The sequence below is a fragment of the Dacryopinax primogenitus genome, assembly GCF_000292625.1.
Source record: "Dacryopinax primogenitus strain DJM-731 SS1 chromosome Unknown DACRYscaffold_19, whole genome shotgun sequence".
NCBI classification, from domain to species: Eukaryota; Fungi; Basidiomycota; class Dacrymycetes; order Dacrymycetales; family Dacrymycetaceae; genus Dacryopinax; species Dacryopinax primogenitus.
Window position 1 is genome coordinate 795,164 of NW_024467216.1, and position 22,735 is coordinate 817,898.

At 52.8% G+C, this 22,735-nt stretch overlaps 9 protein-coding genes across 9 annotated transcripts; 3 read left to right on the plus strand and 6 right to left on the minus strand.

Moving 5' to 3' along the window:
• Nucleotides 1–27: 27 nt before the first annotated feature.
• On the minus strand, nucleotides 28–1,108 carry DACRYDRAFT_24559 (uncharacterized protein). Its single transcript, XM_040773735.1, has 6 exons — nucleotides 979–1,108; nucleotides 718–901; nucleotides 527–659; nucleotides 356–474; nucleotides 272–301; nucleotides 28–219 (listed from the first exon to the last, which is right to left on the minus strand). The coding sequence occupies exons 1-6, from the start codon at nucleotides 1,102–1,104 to the stop codon at nucleotides 176–178; spliced, it is 636 nt and encodes a 211-aa protein (XP_040625453.1). The 5' UTR covers nucleotides 1,105–1,108; the 3' UTR covers nucleotides 28–175.
• A 324-nt stretch (nucleotides 1,109–1,432) lies between these two features.
• DACRYDRAFT_24560 (uncharacterized protein) lies at nucleotides 1,433–3,651 on the minus strand. The gene is made up of 9 exons (XM_040773736.1): nucleotides 3,585–3,651; nucleotides 3,449–3,531; nucleotides 3,047–3,398; nucleotides 2,873–2,981; nucleotides 2,420–2,823; nucleotides 2,317–2,370; nucleotides 2,213–2,269; nucleotides 1,939–2,059; nucleotides 1,433–1,889 (listed from the first exon to the last, which is right to left on the minus strand). The coding sequence occupies exons 2-9, from the start codon at nucleotides 3,495–3,497 to the stop codon at nucleotides 1,713–1,715; spliced, it is 1,323 nt and encodes a 440-aa protein (XP_040625454.1). The 5' UTR covers nucleotides 3,498–3,531; nucleotides 3,585–3,651; the 3' UTR covers nucleotides 1,433–1,712.
• Nucleotides 3,652–5,140: 1,489 nt separating this feature from the next.
• DACRYDRAFT_24562 (cytochrome P450) lies at nucleotides 5,141–7,293 on the plus strand. The gene is made up of 4 exons (XM_040773737.1): nucleotides 5,141–5,604; nucleotides 5,651–5,946; nucleotides 5,997–6,038; nucleotides 6,085–7,293. Exons 1-4 carry the CDS (start codon nucleotides 5,276–5,278, stop codon nucleotides 6,981–6,983), a joined length of 1,566 nt encoding a protein of 521 aa, XP_040625455.1. The 5' UTR covers nucleotides 5,141–5,275; the 3' UTR covers nucleotides 6,984–7,293.
• A 212-nt stretch (nucleotides 7,294–7,505) lies between these two features.
• DACRYDRAFT_57745 (uncharacterized protein) lies at nucleotides 7,506–8,273 on the plus strand (the record flags this gene model as incomplete). Its single annotated transcript, XM_040775465.1, has 1 exon — nucleotides 7,506–8,273. The coding sequence occupies one exon, from the start codon at nucleotides 7,506–7,508 to the stop codon at nucleotides 8,271–8,273; it is 768 nt and encodes a 255-aa protein (XP_040625456.1).
• Nucleotides 8,274–8,353: 80 nt separating this feature from the next.
• DACRYDRAFT_110993 (peptidase C45 acyl-coenzyme A:6-aminopenicillanic acid acyl-transferas-like protein) lies at nucleotides 8,354–9,537 on the minus strand (the record flags this gene model as incomplete). The annotated part of the gene is made up of 4 exons (XM_040769156.1): nucleotides 8,354–9,028; nucleotides 9,079–9,224; nucleotides 9,278–9,452; nucleotides 9,502–9,537. 4 exons carry the CDS (start codon nucleotides 9,535–9,537, stop codon nucleotides 8,354–8,356), a joined length of 1,032 nt encoding a protein of 343 aa, XP_040625457.1.
• A 213-nt stretch (nucleotides 9,538–9,750) lies between these two features.
• Nucleotides 9,751–10,682, minus strand: DACRYDRAFT_110994 (uncharacterized protein; the record flags this gene model as incomplete). The annotated part of the gene is made up of 4 exons (XM_040769157.1): nucleotides 9,751–9,915; nucleotides 9,964–10,152; nucleotides 10,197–10,406; nucleotides 10,455–10,682. 4 exons carry the CDS (start codon nucleotides 10,680–10,682, stop codon nucleotides 9,751–9,753), a joined length of 792 nt encoding a protein of 263 aa, XP_040625458.1.
• A 595-nt stretch (nucleotides 10,683–11,277) lies between these two features.
• On the minus strand, nucleotides 11,278–13,580 carry DACRYDRAFT_24564 (sugar transporter). The gene is made up of 9 exons (XM_040773738.1): nucleotides 13,171–13,580; nucleotides 13,005–13,117; nucleotides 12,684–12,950; nucleotides 12,478–12,629; nucleotides 12,185–12,430; nucleotides 12,022–12,138; nucleotides 11,649–11,967; nucleotides 11,543–11,600; nucleotides 11,278–11,491 (listed from the first exon to the last, which is right to left on the minus strand). Exons 1-9 carry the CDS (start codon nucleotides 13,376–13,378, stop codon nucleotides 11,355–11,357), a joined length of 1,617 nt encoding a protein of 538 aa, XP_040625459.1. The 5' UTR covers nucleotides 13,379–13,580; the 3' UTR covers nucleotides 11,278–11,354.
• Nucleotides 13,581–13,990: 410 nt separating this feature from the next.
• DACRYDRAFT_71077 (phosphoribosyl pyrophosphokinase) lies at nucleotides 13,991–15,276 on the minus strand. The gene is made up of 6 exons (XM_040775932.1): nucleotides 15,222–15,276; nucleotides 15,133–15,172; nucleotides 14,620–15,084; nucleotides 14,450–14,570; nucleotides 14,292–14,400; nucleotides 13,991–14,240 (listed from the first exon to the last, which is right to left on the minus strand). Exons 1-6 carry the CDS (start codon nucleotides 15,256–15,258, stop codon nucleotides 14,029–14,031), a joined length of 984 nt encoding a protein of 327 aa, XP_040625460.1. The 5' UTR covers nucleotides 15,259–15,276; the 3' UTR covers nucleotides 13,991–14,028.
• A 407-nt stretch (nucleotides 15,277–15,683) lies between these two features.
• Nucleotides 15,684–22,516, plus strand: DACRYDRAFT_18146 (uncharacterized protein; the record flags this gene model as incomplete). Its single annotated transcript, XM_040771336.1, has 9 exons — nucleotides 15,684–15,934; nucleotides 15,981–16,072; nucleotides 16,120–16,368; nucleotides 16,414–16,674; nucleotides 16,716–16,986; nucleotides 17,106–17,129; nucleotides 17,816–18,471; nucleotides 18,520–21,631; nucleotides 21,682–22,516. 9 exons carry the CDS (start codon nucleotides 15,684–15,686, stop codon nucleotides 22,514–22,516), a joined length of 5,751 nt encoding a protein of 1,916 aa, XP_040625461.1.
• Nucleotides 22,517–22,735: the final 219 nt, after the last annotated feature.

Genomic DNA, 22,735 nt, shown 5'->3' on the forward strand with positions numbered 1-22,735 from the left:
CTCGTTTCTGATAAATTCGCTTTGATGGTATCGTACTGAGTTCCCTACGAGTACATGGTAGAAGTGCACATACGAATATTGCACAACAACAGCGGTCGTAACATTATAAGGGCCCTAAGGCCTACAAGAGGCACTCTTCATCTCACGTGATCAACAATGGCGTCCCCCCATCCTTTCATCGTGCGGCACGCGCTGGTGACCGAGATGCCGTAGGACGACCTATCAACGGATGAGCATGATGGCATCATGAGACTACAATAAACCTGGTCACCTCGTATCATCCCATTTTGTTCTATCCACCCTACCGTATCGAACATTGTGAGTAGTTGATGAGGCAATATACAGACAGACCTACGTCTCGGACGATGCTTGAAATGGAAAGTAGCAAATGGCCGGTCACCCCATTCAGGGAGAAAGTCAAAGGCAGCGCTTTGCCGCGGATCTAGTCGCGGTCTACGCACGATTTGACCCATCCTAGACCACCATGCATGTCAATACAAATATATAGTGAAGGGAAGATTCTTACCGCACTGAGCCAACAACATCACTCTGCGCCTGGAATCCTGGTTCATCGAGTCTAATACGCTCGTGCTGGATGACTTCAACAAAAGTCAACTCGACTGTGATCGTTCCTCCGGGTGGATGATCAGGGTCATCTTCTTTGTCATTATCGGAATATCAGTCCCGCATAATTTAACATAATACAGAAGTGCTTACCGTCGTATCCTGATGATCGAAAGCGGAACGGCCGTACTTCATCTTTACTCAGCCGATTTCCAGTAATATACGCCTCTTTCATTCCTTTATCTGTAATTCGCACATCGAGCACCTCGCCATCTGCGAGCAACTCGATGCGCACCGCCTTGTCGGCCTTCTTGAAGTGCACGGCGAGGGAGAACTCCTATCATGAAAGCAGCGAGTAGACACGTGACCGTAAATACCAGTCGTGTGACGTGATAGGGAGGGTGTTTGACTCACAGAAGCTGGCGCGCCAAGTACGTGACATGTCACTGTTCCGCGTTGGAGATCCCACTCGATCGAATGCTCCTCCAAGACATTGCCGTTAGACCAGAGCTGCGCGAGGTAGTCGCCGATTTGAGGCATACGCGATTGTTATCAGTTTATCAGAGATTTAGGTGTCAGATTAAGGTTGTTCGGTTGCGATATTGATCGGCAGATGGCTGAGATACACTACCCAATACGGTATAAGGGAGACAGATGGTATACGTTGCAAGTTGTGTGTGTCTGGGTATGTTGAGTGTGTAAGCGCGCGTGGCGATTGTTTACGGCATAAGCATAAGAGAAAAGAAGGCTGCGGTGCCTCTGTCAAACAAGGGCAAAGCGGAAGCTTTTGTCAATTTCTGGCGACCCTTTTCTGACGCGACGACCGCTCTGTCTCCCCACTTGCCATGGAAATTTCTGTGCACCATTCTGTGACTGCTTTCCATTATTAACCGCAAACAATATACGAATCGTACAGTAATTACTTGAGAGGAAGATTTTACCAGACAACACGAGAATGCTTCCTCCGTTTGTTTTTGGCGCATATACGAAGGTCGTTTGACACGTAGCTCAGTGGATCCGCTCAGCACCGCTTCGAAGACCAAGACGATATGCAAGAATAGCTCGTACTTCTAGTCGGCAACCCAGAACGAGCCTTTGGGGGGTGATTCCCCAAGTACAGAGTTCTAGAGAGTGTTGTCAACCTTCGGCTAGAAGGTGTCCGTATCCTCGCAATTTACCTCGTCGGTTTCGTTGATCTTCGAGGCGACACCAAGCTCTACGTGATTGATACCATTTCTGCGACCCGCGTTTCTGGGTAGAGGCTCATCGAGCTCAGTCGTAGTGTGAGACATGATTCGCACGCCGCTGAGCATGTTGCTTGCCAACTGGAAACTCACAATCAGTTAATGAAGGGTCAGAATGTTCAGAGCGCACGTTGTCACCGAGGTTTCTGGGTCCTATGTTCACTGGGGACATGTGGAATGCAGGAGCACCTACTCCAGACGACTCCAGCTTCTTGGTCAGCTCATGGCGGGCTGTGGTCACCTGAGTACGACTACACACTGGAGCGACTTCAGCTTACCATTGATGCTGCAGAACGAGCGAACACTCGTGAGCTACAAACACTTCGACAAAAGATCAGAGACTTACTTGACCCTAGAGGTAGAGTCAGAAACAGGCAGACGCATATATGCGTGGTTGTACTCACATTAGCGAAATGAAGTACATCCGAACAGCAACAAAATTGATGGCATTCGGCCATCCGCTGCTCCAGCATAAGATCACGAAGCGGATATGAGAAACGGGACTTACTTGCGGGTGGTGGTGAACAAGATGGCCACAATGATAGACAAGATCGCCGTTAACCTGATGCGTGCGTCACAAGTGTTACATGATGTTCATCCGTGGGGCTTACAAGTTGCTTTCTAGAGTAATGACGATAAGTTTCTCGACAATTCCCTTCGTCCCTCCCCAAGCAGCCTTGCCCTCCCGGCGGAGATAGGTCACCACACTCGCAGCGATGATGATATCCGCCCCAGCGGCACAATACATCCAGACATCAACACCCCACGTGAAAACGCCAAAGCTGCTCTGTAGTACGAGCTGGAATGCGCGGATCGTGCTTGCCAAGGAGAACGCGAACTGCAGGAGGGAGAGGACGAGGATGATTATGGGCAGGAAGAGCGATCTGTGGGAGAGGATATAGATCCTGTGCGCGAAGAAGACCTGTACGAGGAAAGATAGGAGGCCTGTGAGCGTGAGGTTGACGTTGTACGAGAAGTCGACGTAGTTGAGCGACGCCGTGTTGCCCCAGTTTGTCTATTGTGAGTCAGCATGCGTGAAAGGAAAGATAGAGGTTCGGACTGACCACCACCCAGTACCAGATACACTTGGGGAGCATGATCCCATGCAAGACGTTGACGAAGCAGCTGACCCCTACCATCCACTTGGTGAAAATTGGATCATCTGGGAATGTACTAGAGTCTCGGGGTGAGCATCTCACACACTCCAATCGGCTGAGCGAACGCTCAGAGAGACGCACCGGTAATAGAACCACGTCTGTGCAAGCCCCATGCCCAGGAGCATCGTGCTGATTATCATGCCGACAAAGAGACCACCGAGGTCATCGGTCAAGTCCATCTGGGTGGGAGAGGGCGCATAACCGGGGTTCGCAGCGGACATGACTGGTCTATTGGAGGGGAGGACGATCAGGGGGCGGGGGAGAGCTTCGGTGAAGAGGGATGAGGAGGGATCGAGAGAGAGGAAAGGAAAGGGAAAGCGAGCGGACTTGTAAGGTAGATACGCAGACTTATGAGCCTTGACGGGCAGGCACAGGGAATGACCGAGGAGGGAAAGGAAGGAAGGTGCAGATTTGCAAGGGGAGTGGTTCCTCTCTGTGGTCGAAGGTGAGTGGCCCGTCCAATAAGAGGGAAGAAAGGATCACTTCTCTCACACTGGAATTTCATAGACCACTTGAATGTCTCATCAGTCATAAACCATTCCCCATCGGTGGGACATTCGTTATGACTTGCATATCTCATAGCGTCATAACAATCGACCAAGGCAGGCGCGTAACCAACCTTGCACACACCCGCGATTTTCATCACACTCGGTGACCAGGGCAGGCCGTGATCTCGCCCGATCGAAGCGATCCACAATTTTTGAGATTCTCGGAAGTGCTGAAATTATTTATGGCGGAAGAGGGGAACACGGGAGGACGGAGGCGGAGCTCGGTCGCGGCCGGTGATGAACCGAGCAGGAGGAAGATGCCGTAGAGTGGGCCCATGGCCAGCCAATCCGCGAGCCCGGACAGCAATAGATCGAGAACCTCAAATCTGCACAGCACATCAAGCAAATTCGAACCCCGTATTTTGATCTCCCACTCTGCTAGTCCCCGATACGGCGAGACTGCGAGAGATTGAAGAGATGTAGAACAAGATAGATAGATGCGGTATGAACTTTGCGTGCGCTGCCTTGTGCGGGGATTAAGGGGAGTCCGGAGTTGCTGCAGGCGCATGACCGTTCGCTCCTTGTGAGCTGACGATAACAGGTATTGGAGCACTGACAGGCCGTTACGTACCAGTACTTTTTTGGGGCGCTGTGCGGAAGTGGCATATAGTAGCGTGGAACACTAGTACTAACCTATTCGCTTGGCCATAAGCCATGGACATCCGCAAGATGTCTCGGAGATTCCCATCATTAAGATGGGAATCTCCGAGACCAGAAGATTCTATCGTTCCACGCCAAGCTCAAGGAGCCCTTGAAACGACTCCCCAGTTAGCATCGCAACCCGCACCCGCAGCTGCCTTCACAATTTCCGCCAGAGCACGCTGTGCGAACTGGCTGGAAAACACGAAGCACACGAAGCGGGGGAAGGAGACGTGACCGTGACGCGCCCTCTCGAGGATTCTTATGGCACGCGCTGTCTGCGGGTCTGGCCGGAAGCGGAGAAGTGTGAGCGCTCAGGGCAAGATTTATCACGTGCAGGTCGAAAAGGCCTGAGAAATGCGCCGAATGCACTGCAGACTCCGTTCAAGCACCGATTGGACCGCTTTGTGCCCGAGTTTGGATTCTTCTCGAGTTGTGGTGGAGGCTGCTTTGCTCGGAGGGAAGGACTGGAGCTCTGGATTGACTTCTATGCTGACTGGAACGACGGCTCAGAATGTTGGAGCAGACAGGACCACTGATGGTTGATACGGCATAGATGCGACAGCAGTCTCCATGCCCCCCCTCTTCTCTCTGGTGAAAAAGTGACGTTAATGCACCGTCAGGGTGTTGTTATTTCGACAGTTGCCATTCATGGAAAGCGGCAACAACTCGCCTCCCGCCGCTGTTAGGAATAAACTTGCCCCGAGGGGATGCCGTGCGTGTCTATCTGGGTCACCTTGGGCTGGTCACTGGACGAGATGAATTGGGCGAGACCTGTCTTACATGGGTTCAGTGATCGCCCACTATACCTGATATGGCACATTCCACCCCTCCTTGTCTCGATCCCCGCCGCTGGCACAGAGAGAGACCCGATCACTCTTACTGCTTCTCACTATATATGCTCACCTGCCGCTGCCCCTCTCCTCCGCTCAAGAGTCGCCTTCCTCCTCCCTTCCACCACCTCCCCCGCCTTACATACGCCCCCCCACCGCGCACCCCTTGTTCGCTTCCCACCACCAGCCAATATCCAGTATCGCAATTACCCTCAACCACTCCCAACCGTCCCTCCTTCCTTCTCCTACCCACTCCCGCTTAACCATAGCATATACCCAAGTCAAGCACAATGCTCCTCACTTCTACCTTCCTCCTCCTTGCCATCTTCATCATATCCGCAGTTATCATCCTCCCCCGCATCCTCCCAAAGCACTCCCTCCCTCTCCCTCCAGGTCCACCAAAGCTTCCCCTCATAGGAAACGTACACCAGATACCCACAAAGGACGAACACATCACTTTCCTCCAGTGGTCAAAGCAGTATGCATCGGACGTCGTCTGCGCAACCGTCTTTGGACAGCCTCTTGTCGTCCTCAACTCAAAAGAAGCTGTCATGGATCTCATGGAACGTCGTGCGCCTATCTATGCTGCAAGGCCAAGAATGGTCATGTGCGGAGAACTGTGCGTCATAACCTCATAACTCGTCACAGTACTCATCTTTTTCTAGGGTCGGCATCGGTGGCTCCGTCGCCCTCACGGCGGATATGAACAGGCACAGGCACTTCCGCCGGCTTTTAACCGCCGCTCTTAACCCACGTGCTTCCCAGGACTACTGGCCGTCCCAGATGAAGGAATCGCGCGAGATGATGGTGCGTCTCTTGGATGATCCGACCATGCTCGAAGACCATATCAAGCGAACTGTCGTCGCTGTTATCTTCCTCGTCTGCCATGGATACCAGATCCGCAGCAACGATGACTACTATATTTGGCTTGGGAACAAGGTCATGCAGAACTTTGCAAAGGGTCAGTGTTTCTATCAGATGTGTCCGTCCTATCTGACTGAGGGTTCGCAGCCGCTGCACCGGGTGCATGGCTTGTCGACTTCCTTCCCTTCCGTAAGGGCCCACTCTGTGTTATCTGAAGTATACTGAATCATTACAGTTCGTTTCATCCCCGCTTGGGTACCTGGTGCTGGGTTCCAGAAGATTGCTGCCGAGTGGCGCCAAGAATGGTTCGATCTCCTCGAGAAGCCAATCAACATGGTCAAGGCGAACATGGCGGCCGGCACTGCCAAGCCCAGCTTCTCCAGCCGTCTCTTGGAGGCGAATGCTGCTGGTGCTCGCGATAAGAAGGAAGACGATCTCATCATGTGGGCATCGGGCTCCCTCTACTCTGCCGGTGCCGATACTAGCGTCAGCGCTATACACTCGTTCTACCTCGAGATGCTGCTCCACCCCGAGATCCAGGCAAAGGCGCAGGCTGAGCTTGATCGCGTGGTTGGCAAGGACCGTATGCCGACATTCGACGACATGGCCCTTTTGCCTTATTGCGGTGCCATTGTCAAGGAAGTCTTTCGTCGCCGGCCTGTGGCTCCTCTTGCTATTCCGCACACAAGCCGCGAAGACGACACATACAAGGGATTCACGATTCCCAAGGGAAGCATGGTCATGGGAAACATCTACGCTCTCAACATGGATCCTACGGTGTTTGGGAAGCCCGAAGAGTTCAACCCCGAGCGCTACCTCGCCCCAACCGGAGAACCACAGAATCCCGCCGGCATCAACCGCGATATCGGTAGCTGGTGCTTCGGGTTTGGCCGCCGTCTGTGCCCCGGAGAGAACATCGCCGAGGCAAGTCTGTACATGGCCGTTGTGAACACGCTTTGGGGCTTCAACATCAAGTACTCGCTCGATGCTGACGGCAAGCCGATCCTGCCCGATATGAACTACGAGCAGGGTGTAGTCAGCCATCCAAAGGACTTCAAGTGCGACATCGGCGCTCGCACCCCCGCACACGAGGAGGTCATGCGCACCGCCGCGGCTGAGTACGCCGGCATGTAAACCATCAGCTTTCGATGTTGGATCCCATCTGTATATCGCCAGTCACGACCCTACACCCTACTCTCTGTTCTGTTCTTGTGCTATGTTATCTGCCCATGCGGGCAGTCTTGGGAGAAATCGAAAGAAAGACACCACGGGCGTCCCTTTCTTGACACAAACCGACGACAGAAAAAGGTAATTCTATCACAATGCTTTCCAAATTTTGCTTTTCATTCTTTTTTTTCCCTGGCTTGCAAAAAGATCAATTAAATCCCTTCATTCGTTTTGAGCTTTGTCTCGATAGTGAACTAGCTTAGGCGTCTCCTTCTCGTACCTAATTGGAATTCCTTTCCTCTTGTGCTTGTCTTACGATGGAGCATGTGCTTTGTGCAATGTCCATGTGGAACACGGAACAATCGATGTATCTCCGACTATTGTGGAGTGCAAGGTGCTTTTCTTTCAACATCCACCTCATTTCGTTCAGCGAAAGAGTGCCCAACACTCCGCTACTCAGTTGTTCCATTTCCGAAACGGAAAACAACGATGTGGCTCCCCCTATTCCTCGACCCCCTCCCCCAACTGCTCTACTGCATCAAACTCGGCCTCCCTCCAGTCCTCCGGGCTCTCTATTCCAACCCATGGCTCATCTTCTATCCCTCTAAACTACAGAAGATCTTCATGGCCGGCTTCTGGGTCGTTTTCGGCCCAGGGCTAGACGAAGGTGCTGCCCCAGCAAAGCAGAGGCTCATTACCCCTTTTGCCAAGGGGGTGGTGCTCGAGATCGGGGCCGGACATGGGCATTCCTTGCGTTATTTCGACCGGGAGAAAGTGGAGAAATATTTCGCTCTGGAACCGAATGAAGAGATGTACCCCGCATTAAGGAAGAGTATTGCCGACGCCGGGCTTTCGGAAGAAGATGGAACGGCAATCATCCTCCCTTTTGGAGCACACGAAGTGGACAAGATCCTCGCTGCCGTTGGGGAAAATCAGGTCGATACGCTCGTCTCATTCCTCACGCTCTGTTCCGTCCCCAACTCCAAGGAAGTCATCCCCAAGCTGTGCTTGGCCGTGCTCAAACGACCTGGAGGCACATTTCTCATGTACGAACATGGTCTTTCCCCCGTTTGGTCATCAAGGATTTATCAACGATTTTGGAGTCCTATCTGGTCCTTGACCTGGAACGGCTGTAGGTTAGACAGAAATACTGTCAAGTGGGTCGAACAAGTGCCTTGGGCGGAGAAAGAGGTCGGGAAGGAGGACATGCCGGATTGGCACTTGTGGTACCGTACCATGGGTCGATATGTACTTTGAGGGACAGCCCTTTCCATTGTCAACAGTCGATAACTCATTTGATTTCTCTCCACCCTGGGTAATATGGATATAAGAAATAGTTACGCAAAGGATAGCTTGATGTTCTCGTCTGGGTCCGTCGGCCGACCCTTGATAACATCGGCGGTCTTTGCAGTCAGATCCATCACAATATTAAACAAGGTTGCGCTCTCGCTCTTTCCCTCGCAAGCACGGTTGATGGAACCAGGGTATCCGTCCTCGTCCGTGAACACAGTCTTGATGTCCTCCTCGTCGGGGAAGGCGCCGAGCTTATCCGAAAGTTGCCGAATGCGAACAACGCGCTCCTTGCTGTCGCCCAGAGCCATCCCATCGTCTGTCACCCAGCTGGGCGTCTGCAGAAGATGGTTCGAGTGGAATACACGGCTCTTGCCGTCCATCGGAAGCTTGACCACAGTCTTGTGCGTCAGCTCCAGGCCCATCGAGCCGTTGGGGTCTGCGATCAACATATGAGCAGCAGCTGCGCAACCGTACTGCTCTACAGCTGTCACGGCAGCATCGAGTGACGTGGATTCGAGAATGAGTCGCAGACAGAGGTGGACTGGAGTTCGCGAGAAGTCACATCCCTGAATACGGATTGCATTCAGGCAGACACCAACACCGGCGCTGTTCAGCCCGATCTTGCCAATGATGCCGGCTTCCGTGACCATGCTGATGTTGGGCTTGCCAATCTGGGCAATGTTGGCGATGATCAGATTCTCTTTTTGTGCAGGCATCCACTGCAGCATGGTCAGATGAAGGTCAAGAGGAGCCGCAGGTCTCCACGCACATCCCAGTTCTGACCAAGGAAGCTCTTCTCTTCTGTCTTCCAGGACAAGGCCGTACAGCCGTCACTGAACATACCGAAGGCAATCTCCGTTCGGATGTTCAGTGCCAGGATATCTGAGTACTCCACGCCAGCACCCTCAGCGAGACCTGGGACCTACTAGTTAGTGCCGAGTTGGAGACGAACACCAGTAACAACGCACCCTTCATCTCCTTTGCGAGTGCTGGGTAGTGCGCATCTAAATGAGGCACCCACTTGAGGGCGGTCTGCCTCACTTGTGACCAGTCCATCTTCGACTTCTTCTGGAAGAGGCCCGTGTAGAAGGTAATGGACCGCGCAACGAGAGGGGCCGCCTGCCGACCATGCTCAAACCCGATCTAGTGGCAATGGTCACTAATGTCGAAGAGTAATATTGGAGGAACACACCTCGTGCGGCGAACCAGAGGCATTAATGGTTAGCATGATGATTGTTGAAGGCAGAGGTCGAAGCCAGCTACATGATAAGACACTGCTTATGGTATGCAGAGGAGCGAGTGACCGAGTGCGCCGAAGCGCTCAAAAATGACGGCGGCTTCGGACCGGGTGAATCGCAATGCCGAATGCCGATGCCGCGATCCGCTTCCGAACTTGATCATCACACAAGCGCCCGTGAGGGGTCCCTAACCAAATTCTTGTTCACGATAGTATTGAATCAAACCTATCAATAGACATAATCAATCCCGATAATGCCATGGACACCTCATCGTCTTTTTCCATCTCTGGCTCCCACGCTTCAAGTCGCTTTCGCAAAGGCTTCAGAATTTGAGCTTGGAACTCTGGCATGGCGTCACGAATGGCAGTCTAGGCACGGATTAGCATGTCACGGTCCCAGTCTGTTACACCACGAACCCTATTGGCCTTGTCAATGCTCAGAAGGGCATAAAGGAAGCTCATGCTTTCAGTCAATCTAGCCGGCTCATAGGAGTCAATAAACTCGGATAGCTGGAGATTGTGCTCGAAGAGGTCGTTCGGTTGTGGGCGCAGCAAGATAGGACCCAGCGTTTGCATCAAAACGGGGGTACTGAAGGGCGATGCATTCTGTAGACATTAATAACATACCATGACGTATGCATATTTCCTACCTTCTCCTTCAATGCAGGGAGAACATTGTCCTTGATCAGTCCAACAGCAGCCACACGCATCTGGGGGAAGGGACATGCCGCGCTCGTGAAATCTTTCAATACGGATAATCGGGCCAGGTCATTTATAAGGTTGAGCATTGTGTTAAGAAGTCGGAAAGCGATGAAGCGTGTGGCAGGATCAGGTGATATGGCCGCAATCGGCATGATTGCCTAAAACTGTAAGTTGCAATCTTGTTCCATGGATGCGTTCCTGCACACCTGAATGATGGGTACGACATCATCTTGATCTATATTTACATTCTTCTCCTTGACTAGGACGGCGAGACCCCATAACCAAGCCAAAATGACCCCAATACCATGGTTTTCACGCATGGCGCGCAGGGCAACTGGCTTGGATTTGATGAAGGCCAGACGAACATCAAGATCATTGAGTTTATCCTCAAAGCAATGCACAAGAACTGCAATCGCGCCTAGAGCGGCATCCATAGATCGTTTCTTTTCGGGTGAGCATTGATAGACCGCTTCTGCCGCGGACTGAAAATCGGCATCTAACAATACCTTCGCGCCGTTGAGCGATTGGTTCTATAGCACGATTGTCCTACATACGACTACTTCATCGAATACTTTCTGTCCTTCTTTCCAGTCACCCTTGACGAGGGACCGCCCTGGTATTGTGTACCTTGGCTGAAGACGCTCGAAATACCGTTCGGCGATGCTGCTTGGAATGGTATCCAGCTGAGCAACAAGAAACCCAAACATTCAGAAAGTTTAGATGAAAGTCAAGCAGCAATGTAGGATATAGATTCTCCACAGTGTAGTAACGTGGCAGGCCACTGCTGGTGGTAATGAGTGGAGTGAAGAAGATCGAAGGATAAAGGACGGATGGACTGGAGGATAAAGCGAGTCACAGTGCTCTTTGCGAGTTTTGTTCCCGTTACGAGCGCTTCCTGGCAAGGGACTGCTGCACCTCTTTCCTGTTTATCGGGGATACCAATGATGCCTTATGGAGCTCTTGGAAAAGAATGAAGGCACACGGACGCCAGCTCGTTGACCCTTTGTACAGACATACATGTTTTCATCACAGAAATTCATGACATTCCGTTTCGCGTATGAGCTATTCGTAACTGTAATACAAAGTCCTATCATTATCAAACAGTCCTAGACACGATTTGCCTTCTCGTCGGAAATAGGAATGTCGATGGGCTTAAGGCTCGCTTTGCAAGGATTGTCCGACTCGAAGATCTCGTCGAGCTCTTCAAGAGTGCGACCTTTGGTCTCAACAAAGAAGAAGTAGACTGTTTTACGAATCAGAAAAAAATATTAGTACAGAAGGATTTACTACGTACCGATAATCCATTCAAAGCAGTCCCAGAAGACAAAGAATACATAGAACCAATACCCAATCTGGCCCCCTCATCAGTCAACTGGAAAGAAGATGCCAAGAGAACGTACGTTGTTGAGCGCTACTGGAGCGGCGAAAGTGTTGACAAAGCTGGCCACGCCAGCAGTTAGCTGGAAAATACCCATGCCCTTTGCACGCATGTCGTTGGACAAGACTTCCCCAGGGTAAATTGGTTGCATGGAAGTAAATGCCAAGGCAAATACGGCTCCAAATATGAAAATGAAGGCAATCGAGGCGTCTGATGACTGCTGGCTGCCTGTATGAACATAACCAGCCGCAGTGCCAGCAGTGATTGCAAGGCAAACGATCATGCCGGCAATGCTACCAAGGAACATTGTGCGACGCCCAAACACATCGTGGAAACGGGTTCTGGAGGGGGGATTAGTCGGGCCATATCCTTTGAAAAATACAAGCTTTACTAACCCAGCGGCAGCAAACACCCATCCAATTATGGCGTAAATAATATTGAGAAGAAGCTGAGTGTTGACGTCGGTGATACCAACATTATCGAGCAGGTGCGGAAGGTAGTAAGAAATGATGCTGCAGACGTGGTCAGCCAGATTTCTCAGAGATGATCAAAACCTACTTGTTCCCAGAAAATTGCCCGAACCAGCTGAAGGCAATATCGAGGAGGAGACGGTAGCGTCTGCCCTTTGTCTTTACCAGCACTCTTAGGTCGAAGAAGTTTCGCCAGCTCGTCATCGGATTGTGCTTAAGCGATTCGGTCATCTCATCCATTTCCAGGGCCACAAGGGGATGATTTTCGTCACCATTGGCATGGTATTTTACCAAGATCTGTCGTGCCTCTTCTGAACGGCCAGCTCCAATCAACCTATCCAAAATAAGTCATCCCTCATTCTTGCCGCAAGGGAAACGCACCATCGAGGGGACTCGGGACAAAGCCAAATAAATATCGCTACAATGGCGGGGCAGAGCATTTGAAGCCAGAGGGGTAGACGCCAATCTAATTCGCCATCCCACGAGAGATGGAGATGAGCACCGTAGACGGCGGACGTCGCAATGATCGATCCCTATATATAGTTTTGGCCTCTACAACACGTTCTGGGAAAAAAAAGGTTCCGCACCATATACCATAATGTGTTATATAGTCCTGCAATGACTCCACGATATAATGGGGGCGCCATCTCGATCATGTATAAAGGTGCTGAAGTTGTGGCCCATGTAGCGAAGAAAGAGAGCAGGAAGCGACCACCAACGAAAACGCCCAGTGTTTTCGCAGTAGATGTGACGATTGTGCCGATTAAGACGCCAATACAGCCCAAAAAGATTGGAAGGCGCCGGCCACGCCAATCGGCCAACCAAATGAACAAAGCACCGACCATTTGCCCGACCTTCACACTAGATCAGTTGATGCTGACCGGGAAGCATGCTCGTAGAAGACGCACGAAGAAGATAGCAAAGACAATGCCGGTTGAGGAGTTTCCAGAGGATGGCAAACCATAGTAGTTCGTGTAATTGGGCAGAGCATTAATCGATCCCATGAGGGAACCATCAAACCCTGGACAACCAGCTGTGTGAGTATAGTGCGCAAAGATTAACATCGACACGCACCGTTCATTGTAGAACAGAGATACACTAGAGAGCAGAAGAGATACATTCGCAGATAGCCTTTTCCGAACGGATCTGGCCGTCCATACTGGTACGCGGCGGCGAGACGTGAAGTAAGCTCGCCTTCCTTTGGAGGGTCGACAGGCTCAAGCTGATCGGAACTCTCCTCATGTTCCGGTGATAGTGGCTTTTCGTGAACAGAGGCAGACATTTAGGAAGAAAGGGAATTTGTGGGGACAAGTGATGATGGAAGCGAGAGGGACAAGCCCCCTGGTGAGCTTCTTATATACAGGAGGTCGCACACACAGACGATCCCATAAAGTGGAAGATCTGCAGATTCCAAGCGAACACTTACGAGGCTGGACAGCGCGCCATCTGAAGAAAATCGGTCTCGGTCGGAGAAAATGAGAACACTGCATGGAGAAGAAGATGGTTTCAGAATAGCGAGTTGATTGTCGAAAATGAACACGTGCAAAACAAAGCGATTCACCGCAGGTGTGGTATCCAATGGGGTGGCTAGCCGACAATACTTGGGCGATTAAAGACAAAAAACAGCAAAGATGGAGTTGACCGTTGGTGAAAGAAGATACACAATTGCTGTGCGGGGTGACGGGGAGGGAAATTAAGAGGTGCGGAGCCCCGGACCGATCGGACGCGGGCATCTTGTTACCACTTCCTCGCGGAACCACCCGGGCGGACCTCCTTTGCCCTCGGGGCTGGGTATGGGAAAAGCTACCTTAAGAAGTTTGCTGCTTTATCACCGAGCATTATGACTAGCATCCCGAATGAATCGAGTTCTCGTGGTTCTAGATATAAATACAGTCACAATCCAAATTTCCATATCCACATATCGCTCGCGATCTAGATCATAAAGTCATGCTCCCCAAATAACAGACTAATGCTCTCCCCGTTGTGCAATCTCCTAATCGACTCTGCAACGGTAGCGGCAACGTCCAGAACAACCAACTTGCCGTTTGGTAACTTGTGGTTTGCCTGATCCACTGTGTTGGTAACGACTAGGCGCTCAAGCGGCAGCTGCCCGAGCTCATGCAGGTTAGCGTCGGCAAGCAGTGCTGTGCAACATCCGTCAGGCACACATCACCTTTCCCAGAAGAGAGGCTGACCATGGAATACAAGGGCATAAACTGCCTTGGCACCGTTTTCTACGAGTTCATGGGTAGCCAAGGTAAGAGTGTGCCCTGAGTCGATCATATCATCCACAAGAATAGCGACCTGAGCACATGGGTAAGAGGTTGATACATTACGAAGGCAGTCACCTTACCTTTCCCCGTACGTCTCCTACCAGAATCTCCATTTTCTCTGGTTGAATGAGCCCTGCATTGTCCCGTTTCCGGTTGATCATGGCGATCTCGAGCTGCAGCTTGTCCGCAACCTGTGCCGCCCTGAAAAGACCGTCAGCGCGATTCGGGAGCGAATACGATCCAGCTTCACCTCTTTGCTCCGCCTGGATCGGGAGACACAACAATTGCGTGTTGCCAGCCCTCTATTTGGTGTTTTATGTATCGGAGGAAAATCGGTTCCGTATAGAGGTTGTCCACGGGGATGTCGAAAAATCCCTGGATCTGGCTGGCGTGCAAATCCATCGTGATAATGTGATCTGCACCTGCGACAGTTAACATGTTGGCGACGAGCTTCGCAGTGATGGGGAGACGACTCTTGTCTTTCTTGTCTTGTCGCTGATAGGGGAAGCAAGGGATCACAGCGGTGATGCGGCTTGCCGATGCGATCTTGCAGGCGTGTATGAGGATGAGGAGTTCCATAAAGTGGTCGTTGACATTCGGAGAGCTTGACTGGATGATGAAGACGTCCTCGTCTCGCACCGAAGATCCGATCTTCACATTTGTCTCGCCATTGGAGAACTTCTTGACGGTGGTCGGGACGAGCTGAACCCCGAGCCTTATCCCAGTTCAGCAAATATTTGCGCCAGACAACCAGTGTGCACACCTTTCCGCAACATCCTCCGCGAGTTTTGTGTGACTGTTACCTGCACTGTATTCAGCAAGTCGCCGGCTGGGTGAGAGACGCGGACGCACCAGTGATGAGTTTTATCGAGTTACCATGGTTCGACATCTCGTGGGGGCGTTGTCTGCGTCACCCCTCGTTGCAATGAACGATATATATACTGGATGAGTGTGAACCGGATATGCGGGTGATGTGTCCTGGAATACGGCGTGTCGGGTACGTTGCAAGACTTTCAAGACGTGATTCATTGCGATCGGGGGCCAGTTCGCTTTTTCGCCACGAGAAGCAGCACTGCCACTGAGGGTTTATGAAAAGCGAACCCTAAGTCGCGTGTCCCGGTTCTCGCTCACTCACGCGCTTCTCTCTCAGCCGTCCATCTGGTCATGCCGTCGTTATATTTTACAGGAGCCGTACTATGGACGGTCCTCCCTGCTTTTCAGGTAAGGATACCTGGCTGGTGGTCATGAATGCATCCAACGTCAATGAACTAGTTTGGATACCACACGTCGGCGCTCAACCAGCTGCAGGCGACCATGTCTTGCGAGAACACGAGTCCCTCAGATGGACCACTGCTCCTGCCGTCCTGTATACCCATGAGCGACGCAACGTTTGGCGTGCTGACCTCGGCGTTGACTGTCGGGGGTCTTATCGGCTCTCTGATCGGGGCAGGCCTGTCTGATCGCCTGGGGCGCAAGGGAGCCTCGGTCGTGAGCACGTCGATGTTCTTGGTGGGCGCACTGGCCATGGCGGGTGCGTGGACGTATCCCATCCTACTGCTGGGAAGGTTAGTAGTGAAGCACATACTAAGATTAGGTCTGATCGGTCCCCAGACTGGTGATCGGTATCGCGAGTGGAAGTGGACTGGTTGTTGTCCCGATCATGTTGTCTGAGATGGCTGCGCCAAACGTTAAAGGGGCGATGGGTGAGCGGGCTACTACATGCCAATGTACACAATCTGACGACAACCAGGAACGCTGAATCAACTCTCAATTGTTGCTGGTATCCTGCTGACGCAGTGCGTCGGTCTCGTGTTAGCGAGAGAGAGCCTTTGGCGCTATGTGCTGGTCATTGCCGCTGGATTCGGCGCTGTGCAGCTGCTCACGAGTTCGCTTATTTATGATACCCCTGTGTGGCTCGAGGATCAGGGAAGGGAACAAGACGCGAAGCGCGCGGCTCAGCTTCTGTGGGGTGAAGCTGATCTTGCTATTGGTGATGAAGGTGCGTTGCATGTTACCTATATGCGCGTGTATTGACGCTGGTCAGTGCCAGAAGAAGCCGAGCGACAACCACTGTTTGACGGGGAGAACAGTGCAGCAGACGATGTTCCAGCGACGCCCGTGCCGAGACCGCCAGCGACGTTCAAGGAAGTGTTTACGTCACCTGCACTGCGTCGACCGCTCATGGTAACGCTTCTGGTGTTCTTCGCACAGCAAGGCTCTGGAATCAATGCGGTGATGTATTACAGCACGAGTATCCTTGGGCGGGTTGTGCCGGATCTTGCGGGTTATATTTCGATCCTGATTGGTGAGCGCGATGAAGGATGAATGGGCAGGGCTAATATGTAGCAGCTGTGATCAACGCTGTGATGACGTTTCCGCCTGTTTTCCTGATCGACCGAGTGGGGAAGCGGACAATCCTGCAAGCGTCTATTGTCAGCACGCTGATCTTTGGTGTGCTGGTCGCTGTGGGCCTGAACGCGGGGCAGCCCGTGGTAACCGCCGTGGGGATTGTCGGGTTTGTGGCGGCTTTCGCTGCTGGGCTTGGGCCTGTACCGTATGTGATCACGGCGCAGACGTCGCCCTACTTTGCGGTGTCGACGTTGTCTTCTATCGGGCTGTCAGTGTCGTGGTGTCTTAATTTCCTGGTTGCGATCGGGTTCCTGCCGCTTTGTAGCATGCTGTCATTTGGACGTGGACTGGATGGGAACGTGTTTATTGTGTTTATGTGTATCCTAGGATTTTGCGGGTTGTCGCTGTCATGTATGTAGGATATGTATGAATGATCAGAGTGATGTGGGATTATTCTGGTGTGTGTGCCTTAGCCGAGTGACGCGTTGCCGAGTGTTGGCCGACAATGCGGAATGAAAGCGCCGGTGCCTTTTTCTGTCCTCAGTGTGCAAGGAGTTGCTTCTATGGCACCAGGGGGAGAGTTCATTCCCCGTGCCTGATGTACTGTACAGTTCCCCTTCAATAGTGAACCTACCCTGAGTTGAAGGGAGAAAGTGTGCTGTGAATATAAAAGGGAGTGAGGGAAAGAGTGGGATGGAACCTTGGGCTGTGCACGTCATGCATGGAATGACGTCACCAGGGGTTGCAGGGCCTGGGTGTGGGCGATCGAAAGGACGGAGGGGAGAAGGGGGAGCGCGGGATCAAATTAGTGATGAGAGAGGAAAGAGAGTGAGAGAGAGATGTGTGTGTCCCATCAATCGGTGTCGGTCATTATTCTCTCTCTCTCTCTTTCTGCTCTGCGCATATACGCTCACATGACCAAGTACTGAGCATTTCCACTCCCTCTCTCACAACACCCTTTTACAATGAGTGAGGACGAGGCACAGTCAGGTAAGCATTGATACATAATCCCACATTCCCTTATTCACCCAGACTTCATCTCCAGCCTCGTCCTCCCTGATACAACAACACCAACCAATGACATCAATTCATCGCAGGCCTCCTCCTCCCCCTCCACCACGTCGACAACGCAGGAATTCTCTCACTGACTCGTCACAGTCAGATAAACCGCACCGTCCAAAGTTAGGACCTGCTCCACCACCACCAGAAACACGACAGAGGAATGTACTCACTCAGTCAATATCCACAACACCCATCTCTCCTATCATCAATCATCCTTCTCTCCCTACAAGTCCCCTCTCTCCACCTGCTTCACTCTCACCAGAGTTAGAACTAGGCCTACCTCCCATCCCTCCAATGTCGGATCCTCGTTCACCTTCACCAGAACAATTCCCACTCTCGCTCTCTCCTTCCTCTCGCCCTCCACCACTCCCTCCACCACCCGCTGACCCTCCTCCCCACCGTCAATCACAACGCCGCACTCCTTCCCCAATCGTAATCCCACCTCCTCGTTCTGCAAATCCAGCCAGCGAAGCCGCTTCCCTCCAGGGCATACCATACCCTAGTGAGGACATGTTCCTCGACTCGGAGAACCTTAGCACACTCGAGAAGATATTCCTCTTTGCCAATAGTGACGCTGCGTATCATCGCTTGTTCGTCGCGCGGACACTTCCGGAATGGCTTCCTACGGTAGACCCACATGAGGCGGTCGAGTATATCCTCCCTTTACTCAATGGCCTGGGAACAGACTCGGGTGAGTGGGAAGACGTCACAACCCCCGATTGACTAATATATGCTACAGAGGATACCGTAAGGGAGACATTCGCGCCCTCCCTCGCTCGTGTCATGTGGTACTTCTTCATCACTTGCACCTTGACCGAAGAAGAACAGCCACTCACTCCCTCCGCACACTCGGAAGATCACCCTTACCCCGCTGGGCCGCCTGTCATATCCGTCTCGAGTTTTACGCCCCTCTTGGGAAGCCTGCTCCTGAACGTAAATCGCAGTGTGCAGGAATTTGCTCGCTGGGGGGTCGTCCAAGTCCTCCAGAAACTAAAAGACGAGGAAGAATCCGAGACCGCCTTACCTGCCAAAGGGCCTCTCAATCGCAGAAAAGCCAAAGAGGCAGAAAAAGAAAAGGCGAAGAAATGGGAAGGCTGGTGGGGTGGCGCGGTAGGAAAGGAGAAGAGGGACATGATACGCCGGGAACTCATTCTGGGAGTCGTGTTGGGCATGGCGAGGCTGGAAGAGGACGAGGGCGAGGCAGAGGGCTATGATAGAGCTGAGCTGGACGAGCTGAGTGAAGCGACGAGGAGGGAGAGAGCGAGCGAGAGGGGAGATTGGGAGTATGAGCATGGGGAGGACGGGCAATTCGGTCTTGCCGAGGGATGGGAACATCGAACCGTGGGCCTTCCTCAGCCAGGTGGAGCAGCAGGTGAACTGCCGAATCGTCCAGAGGAACCAGAAGCGTTGCCGGAACTGCCGACAGTGAACGACAAGCCGCAGGGTGATACTGAGGAGTTGCATGACGTGCAGTTGGCTGAGAGAGGTGCGCCTGACTCGAGTTCGGGTGGGAAGTTCGAGTCCATTGGTCAGGAGAGCGGGAACGAGGAATCGGAAGACACGCGCATGACTGTGCAGGAAAGTCAAGTCCCCGACATTGCGGTCGATGTGGTCGACAAGCAGGAAACTGCGGTACCCGCGACCGAGGATCTGGAGGAAACGATGGTTTCCGATGCTCTGGCGCCCGAAGAGTCAACCATCCCGGCCATCATTCCCGAAGCCGAGGCAGCCGAGTCCACCGTGTCACCATTCAAGGTTGATACACTCCCCTCAACACCGCAACCCTCGGAAGCCGAGGACCACAAGGACGAGCTCTTGGACAAGCCTAGACCAGTGGGGTCCGCTCTGCTCCTCGCTGAAGGGACGACCACGTTTTTGCTGCACTGCATGAGTCCAAAGTGGATCAGCCTTTTTGCCCTTCCTACGGTGGACGACTTGGTGGACGAAGAGGAAGATCTGCCCATCCCGGGTGGGTTCTCCCTCAGAGTTGCTCCATCGTCCACAAGTGGATCTGGCGAAGCGTCTGGACCTTTTGAAGCGAAGCAGTCTCCTTCCCCTCTCCAACAGAGCGACGAAGACACGCCAGCCATGACGATCGATGCTTCACCCTCTGACAACAATGACTCTCCTGCTGTGGCCCCCGGTGAAACGCCAGCCAACGACAAGGATGAGGACGAGGAAAGCGGCAAGATAGACGCACATGGGATCATAGAGCTTGTTGCTCAGGCTTCCGAGCTCGGGATGGCTACCATGTCTCCTGATCAGGCCGATGCGGTTTCCCCTCTTTACAAGAGTGAGGAGGAGACGCCCGGTTCCCCAAGTCTCATACCCAGCGACTCAGAGGCTACTGTCAAGAACCGTATTTCCCCTAACCCGCCTTCCGATGATGGAGAAGACATGGACATCGTCCAGGAGGACGAAGAGGAGGAGCCCATGGATATCGATGAGGAGGAACAACAGGCACCTCCGCCAGCGACAGGCATCGTCATCTCCCCCCCACTAGAGGCGCCCATGCCTCCGGAATACTTTCCTTCTCCCCCTGTCAACTTTCCCCCTCCCCAGCCGACCATCACCCCGAACATCTCTCCCGACTGGCTCCCTGTTCCTCCCCAGGACGCGGCAGGACCAGCACCACATGAGCTGCCCGGCAAGTCCTCCCCGCTGGCACTAATCGCTGCTTTGGCACTCATGTCCGCCATTGCTTCTTCCGCTGCGCTTCCTCCTGTAGACTTGGAAAGTCATTTCCTCCCAGAGCTTCTTCGGATCGCCTCTCAGGCCGATGAGTGGGTGCGACGCGAAGCAGGGTTCGTTATCGGTGCCCTAGCGAAAGCGGTATCTCCAGACCTTGTCCGTGCGGACCTCGTCCCCCTTTTACTACAATTTTCGAGCGATCCCTTCTGGCACGTCCGGCATTCGAGCCTGTTCTCCGCTCCTCCGATTTTGTCTCGGCTTCAGCCCCAGGAACGTTACACACTCGGTTTACAGATCTTCCTCGCAGCGGCTAGCGACCCGTCTCGTGCCGTCCGGAACGCTTGCCTCGAACTGCTCGGCGAAGCCATAGCGACGTTCAAGGACGACGCCAGTGGTCCCCCAGAGGAACTAGTCCAGCTTTTCCTAGGCGATCCGAATAATCGTCCAGAAGACACTGACTCAGATCCTGAGAGTCCCCTGGAATGGCTCACTACCCCTGGCCTGGGTATTCAGCCCGTCCCTACCACGAGGCGAGACACGGACCGGTGTTTGGTCTGTGCCTTCAACTTTCCTGCTGTTGCCCTCACGCTTGGTAAAGACCGCTGGCCGCAGCTGCGGGATTATTACCTGTATCTCGCTCGTGACAAGAGCTTGAAGGTGCGGAGGACACTCGCATCCAGCTTGGGTGCTCTGGCAGAGATCATCGGTCCAGAAGCAGCACGGCAAGACCTGGTCCACGTATGGAAGCGTTCCTTCGAGGCTACGTCTCACGGGTTTGTGGACGAAGACGTCGTTGGCTGGGCTATCGAATCCATCGAGGGTCTGCTCAAGACGGTTGGTGGTGACTTTCCACGAGAGGTTGTCCAGCTCCTGCGTATCTGGTGGAGCGGGATCATGGCCAGGCGTTGGCGCTTGCGTGAACAGTTAGCGACTAAGCTTCCCAGCTTTGCTCAGAGCAGCGCGCACGTCGAAGGTGTACCAGAAGGTCTTCGGACCCTCCTCGGACTTGCGTTGACAGACGATGTGGCTGCTGTTAGAGAAAGCGCAGCCGAAGGTGTGTCTGAGATTTGTGCGGCTTTGCGAGGCGGGCCTGGTGAGGAAGCCATACGCCAAGAACTACTGCATCTATCGGAACACCCTTCGTTCCGAAATCGCATGACGTGAGTGCCTCCTTTAGTCAATAATCTCTCCCGTCTAATGGTGCCTTTAGGTTCGTTGCCTGTATCCAATCACTCCTGGCCGATGAGATGAAAGACGATCTGTATACCCTCTGGCCTCGCGTATGGGCACTTGGTACCGATCCAGTGGTCGATGTACGAATTTCAGTAGCCCGGCTCGTTGCCTCTGCTGTGGGGATGGGTATGCACCCTCCTCTAGCAGAATGGACGCATCTATTAACTATCGAGTCAGACAATTTCTTCCGAGATACAGCATCGCGGCCGCTCAATGCCTTAATCCGAAGGCTGATCCAAGACAAGTCTTATCAGGTTCGGAGCTTTGTCGCTTTCTTGCGCGGAACGCACACTGTCACTCCGGTTACAACCCCGGTTCGTGGAGCAAGCCTTATGTCCCCATCGGCCAAGTTCTCCCGTCCGCCGCTTGTTCTGTCACCCAGTGGTAGCGTGCACGACGAGCCTGTTAACTACGTGGACGACCACATCCCCGGGATGGATGACACGAAAGAATTCTCCTCTGCCATCGCCCGTGGCCGCGATGTCCCACTGCCAGTTTTCAGACTACCTTCGTCGCCCCGACACTCGCGCAAGGTAGAACCGATCTCCGTCAGCCTAGTCAGCCTAGACCTCAAGCCGGCAGAAGAGGTGGTGCAGGGAATGACAGCAGAGTCGCTGAAAGATGCACCAGAAGCCGAGAATGTGCCCGAAGAAAAGGAGCCCCAGAGCCCTGACAGTCCGTCCGAAGACGTGCCTCGGGACGAAGAGTTCGAGGAGGAAGACCTTGATGATCCATTTGCCGATTCGATGGACGACGATGAAATGGAAGAAGGACGGGGTTCATTAGATTCAGACGGAGACGCTGACATGTAGCGTGTTGACGCTCTCTCTCGATTCCCAAGCTCCATATCGGTCGGACTACTGTAGCTTTTACACATTTGATACTCACTGTTGCATCTTTATACCAACTGTTTCATTACTTATGGCACGTTTCATTGGGATACTAATTAATACAATATCTAATGCCTCCTACTAATACTAAGTGGATCGAATGTAAGCATTCAATGCACGCAGACCGGGTTAGGGTTAGGG

Bases quoted from the DNA above. Each gene is read 5' to 3' on its own strand.
- DACRYDRAFT_24559 (XM_040773735.1), bottom strand. From the start codon at position 1,104: ATGCCTCAAATCGGCGACTACCTCGCGCAGCTCTGGTCTAACGGCAAT. The intron at 475-526 runs GTAAGAATCTTC...ATGGTGGTCTAG, and splicing joins GATGTTGTTGGCTCAGTGCG to GATGGGTCAAATCGTGCGTA. The intron at 220-271 runs GTGACCAGGTTT...ATCCGTTGATAG, and splicing joins ACAAAATGGGATGATACGAG to GTCGTCCTACGGCATCTCGG.
- DACRYDRAFT_24560 (XM_040773736.1), bottom strand. From the start codon at position 3,497: ATGACTGATGAGACATTCAAGTGGTCTATGAAATTCCAGTGTGAGAGA. The intron at 2,982-3,046 runs GTGCGTCTCTCT...CCGAGACTCTAG, and splicing joins CAGACGTGGTTCTATTACCG to TACATTCCCAGATGATCCAA. The intron at 2,371-2,419 runs GTAAGCCCCACG...CGCACGCATCAG, and splicing joins ATTACTCTAGAAAGCAACTT to GTTAACGGCGATCTTGTCTA.
- DACRYDRAFT_24562 (XM_040773737.1), top strand. From the start codon at position 5,276: ATGCTCCTCACTTCTACCTTCCTCCTCCTTGCCATCTTCATCATATCC. The intron at 5,605-5,650 runs GTGCGTCATAAC...ATCTTTTTCTAG, and splicing joins ATGGTCATGTGCGGAGAACT to GGTCGGCATCGGTGGCTCCG. The intron at 6,039-6,084 runs GTAAGGGCCCAC...GAATCATTACAG, and splicing joins TGTCGACTTCCTTCCCTTCC to TTCGTTTCATCCCCGCTTGG.
- DACRYDRAFT_24564 (XM_040773738.1), bottom strand. From the start codon at position 13,378: ATGTCTGCCTCTGTTCACGAAAAGCCACTATCACCGGAACATGAGGAG. The intron at 12,630-12,683 runs GTGCGGAACCTT...AACTATATATAG, and splicing joins ATAACACATTATGGTATATG to GGATCGATCATTGCGACGTC. The intron at 11,601-11,648 runs GTACGTTCTCTT...TGAGGGGGCCAG, and splicing joins CTCCAGTAGCGCTCAACAAC to ATTGGGTATTGGTTCTATGT.
- DACRYDRAFT_71077 (XM_040775932.1), bottom strand. From the start codon at position 15,258: ATGTCGAACCATGGTAACTCGATAAAACTCATCACTG. The intron at 15,173-15,221 runs GTGCGTCCGCGT...AATACAGTGCAG, and splicing joins CTCGATAAAACTCATCACTG to GTAACAGTCACACAAAACTC. The intron at 15,085-15,132 runs GTGTGCACACTG...AACTGGGATAAG, and splicing joins GCGGAGGATGTTGCGGAAAG to GCTCGGGGTTCAGCTCGTCC.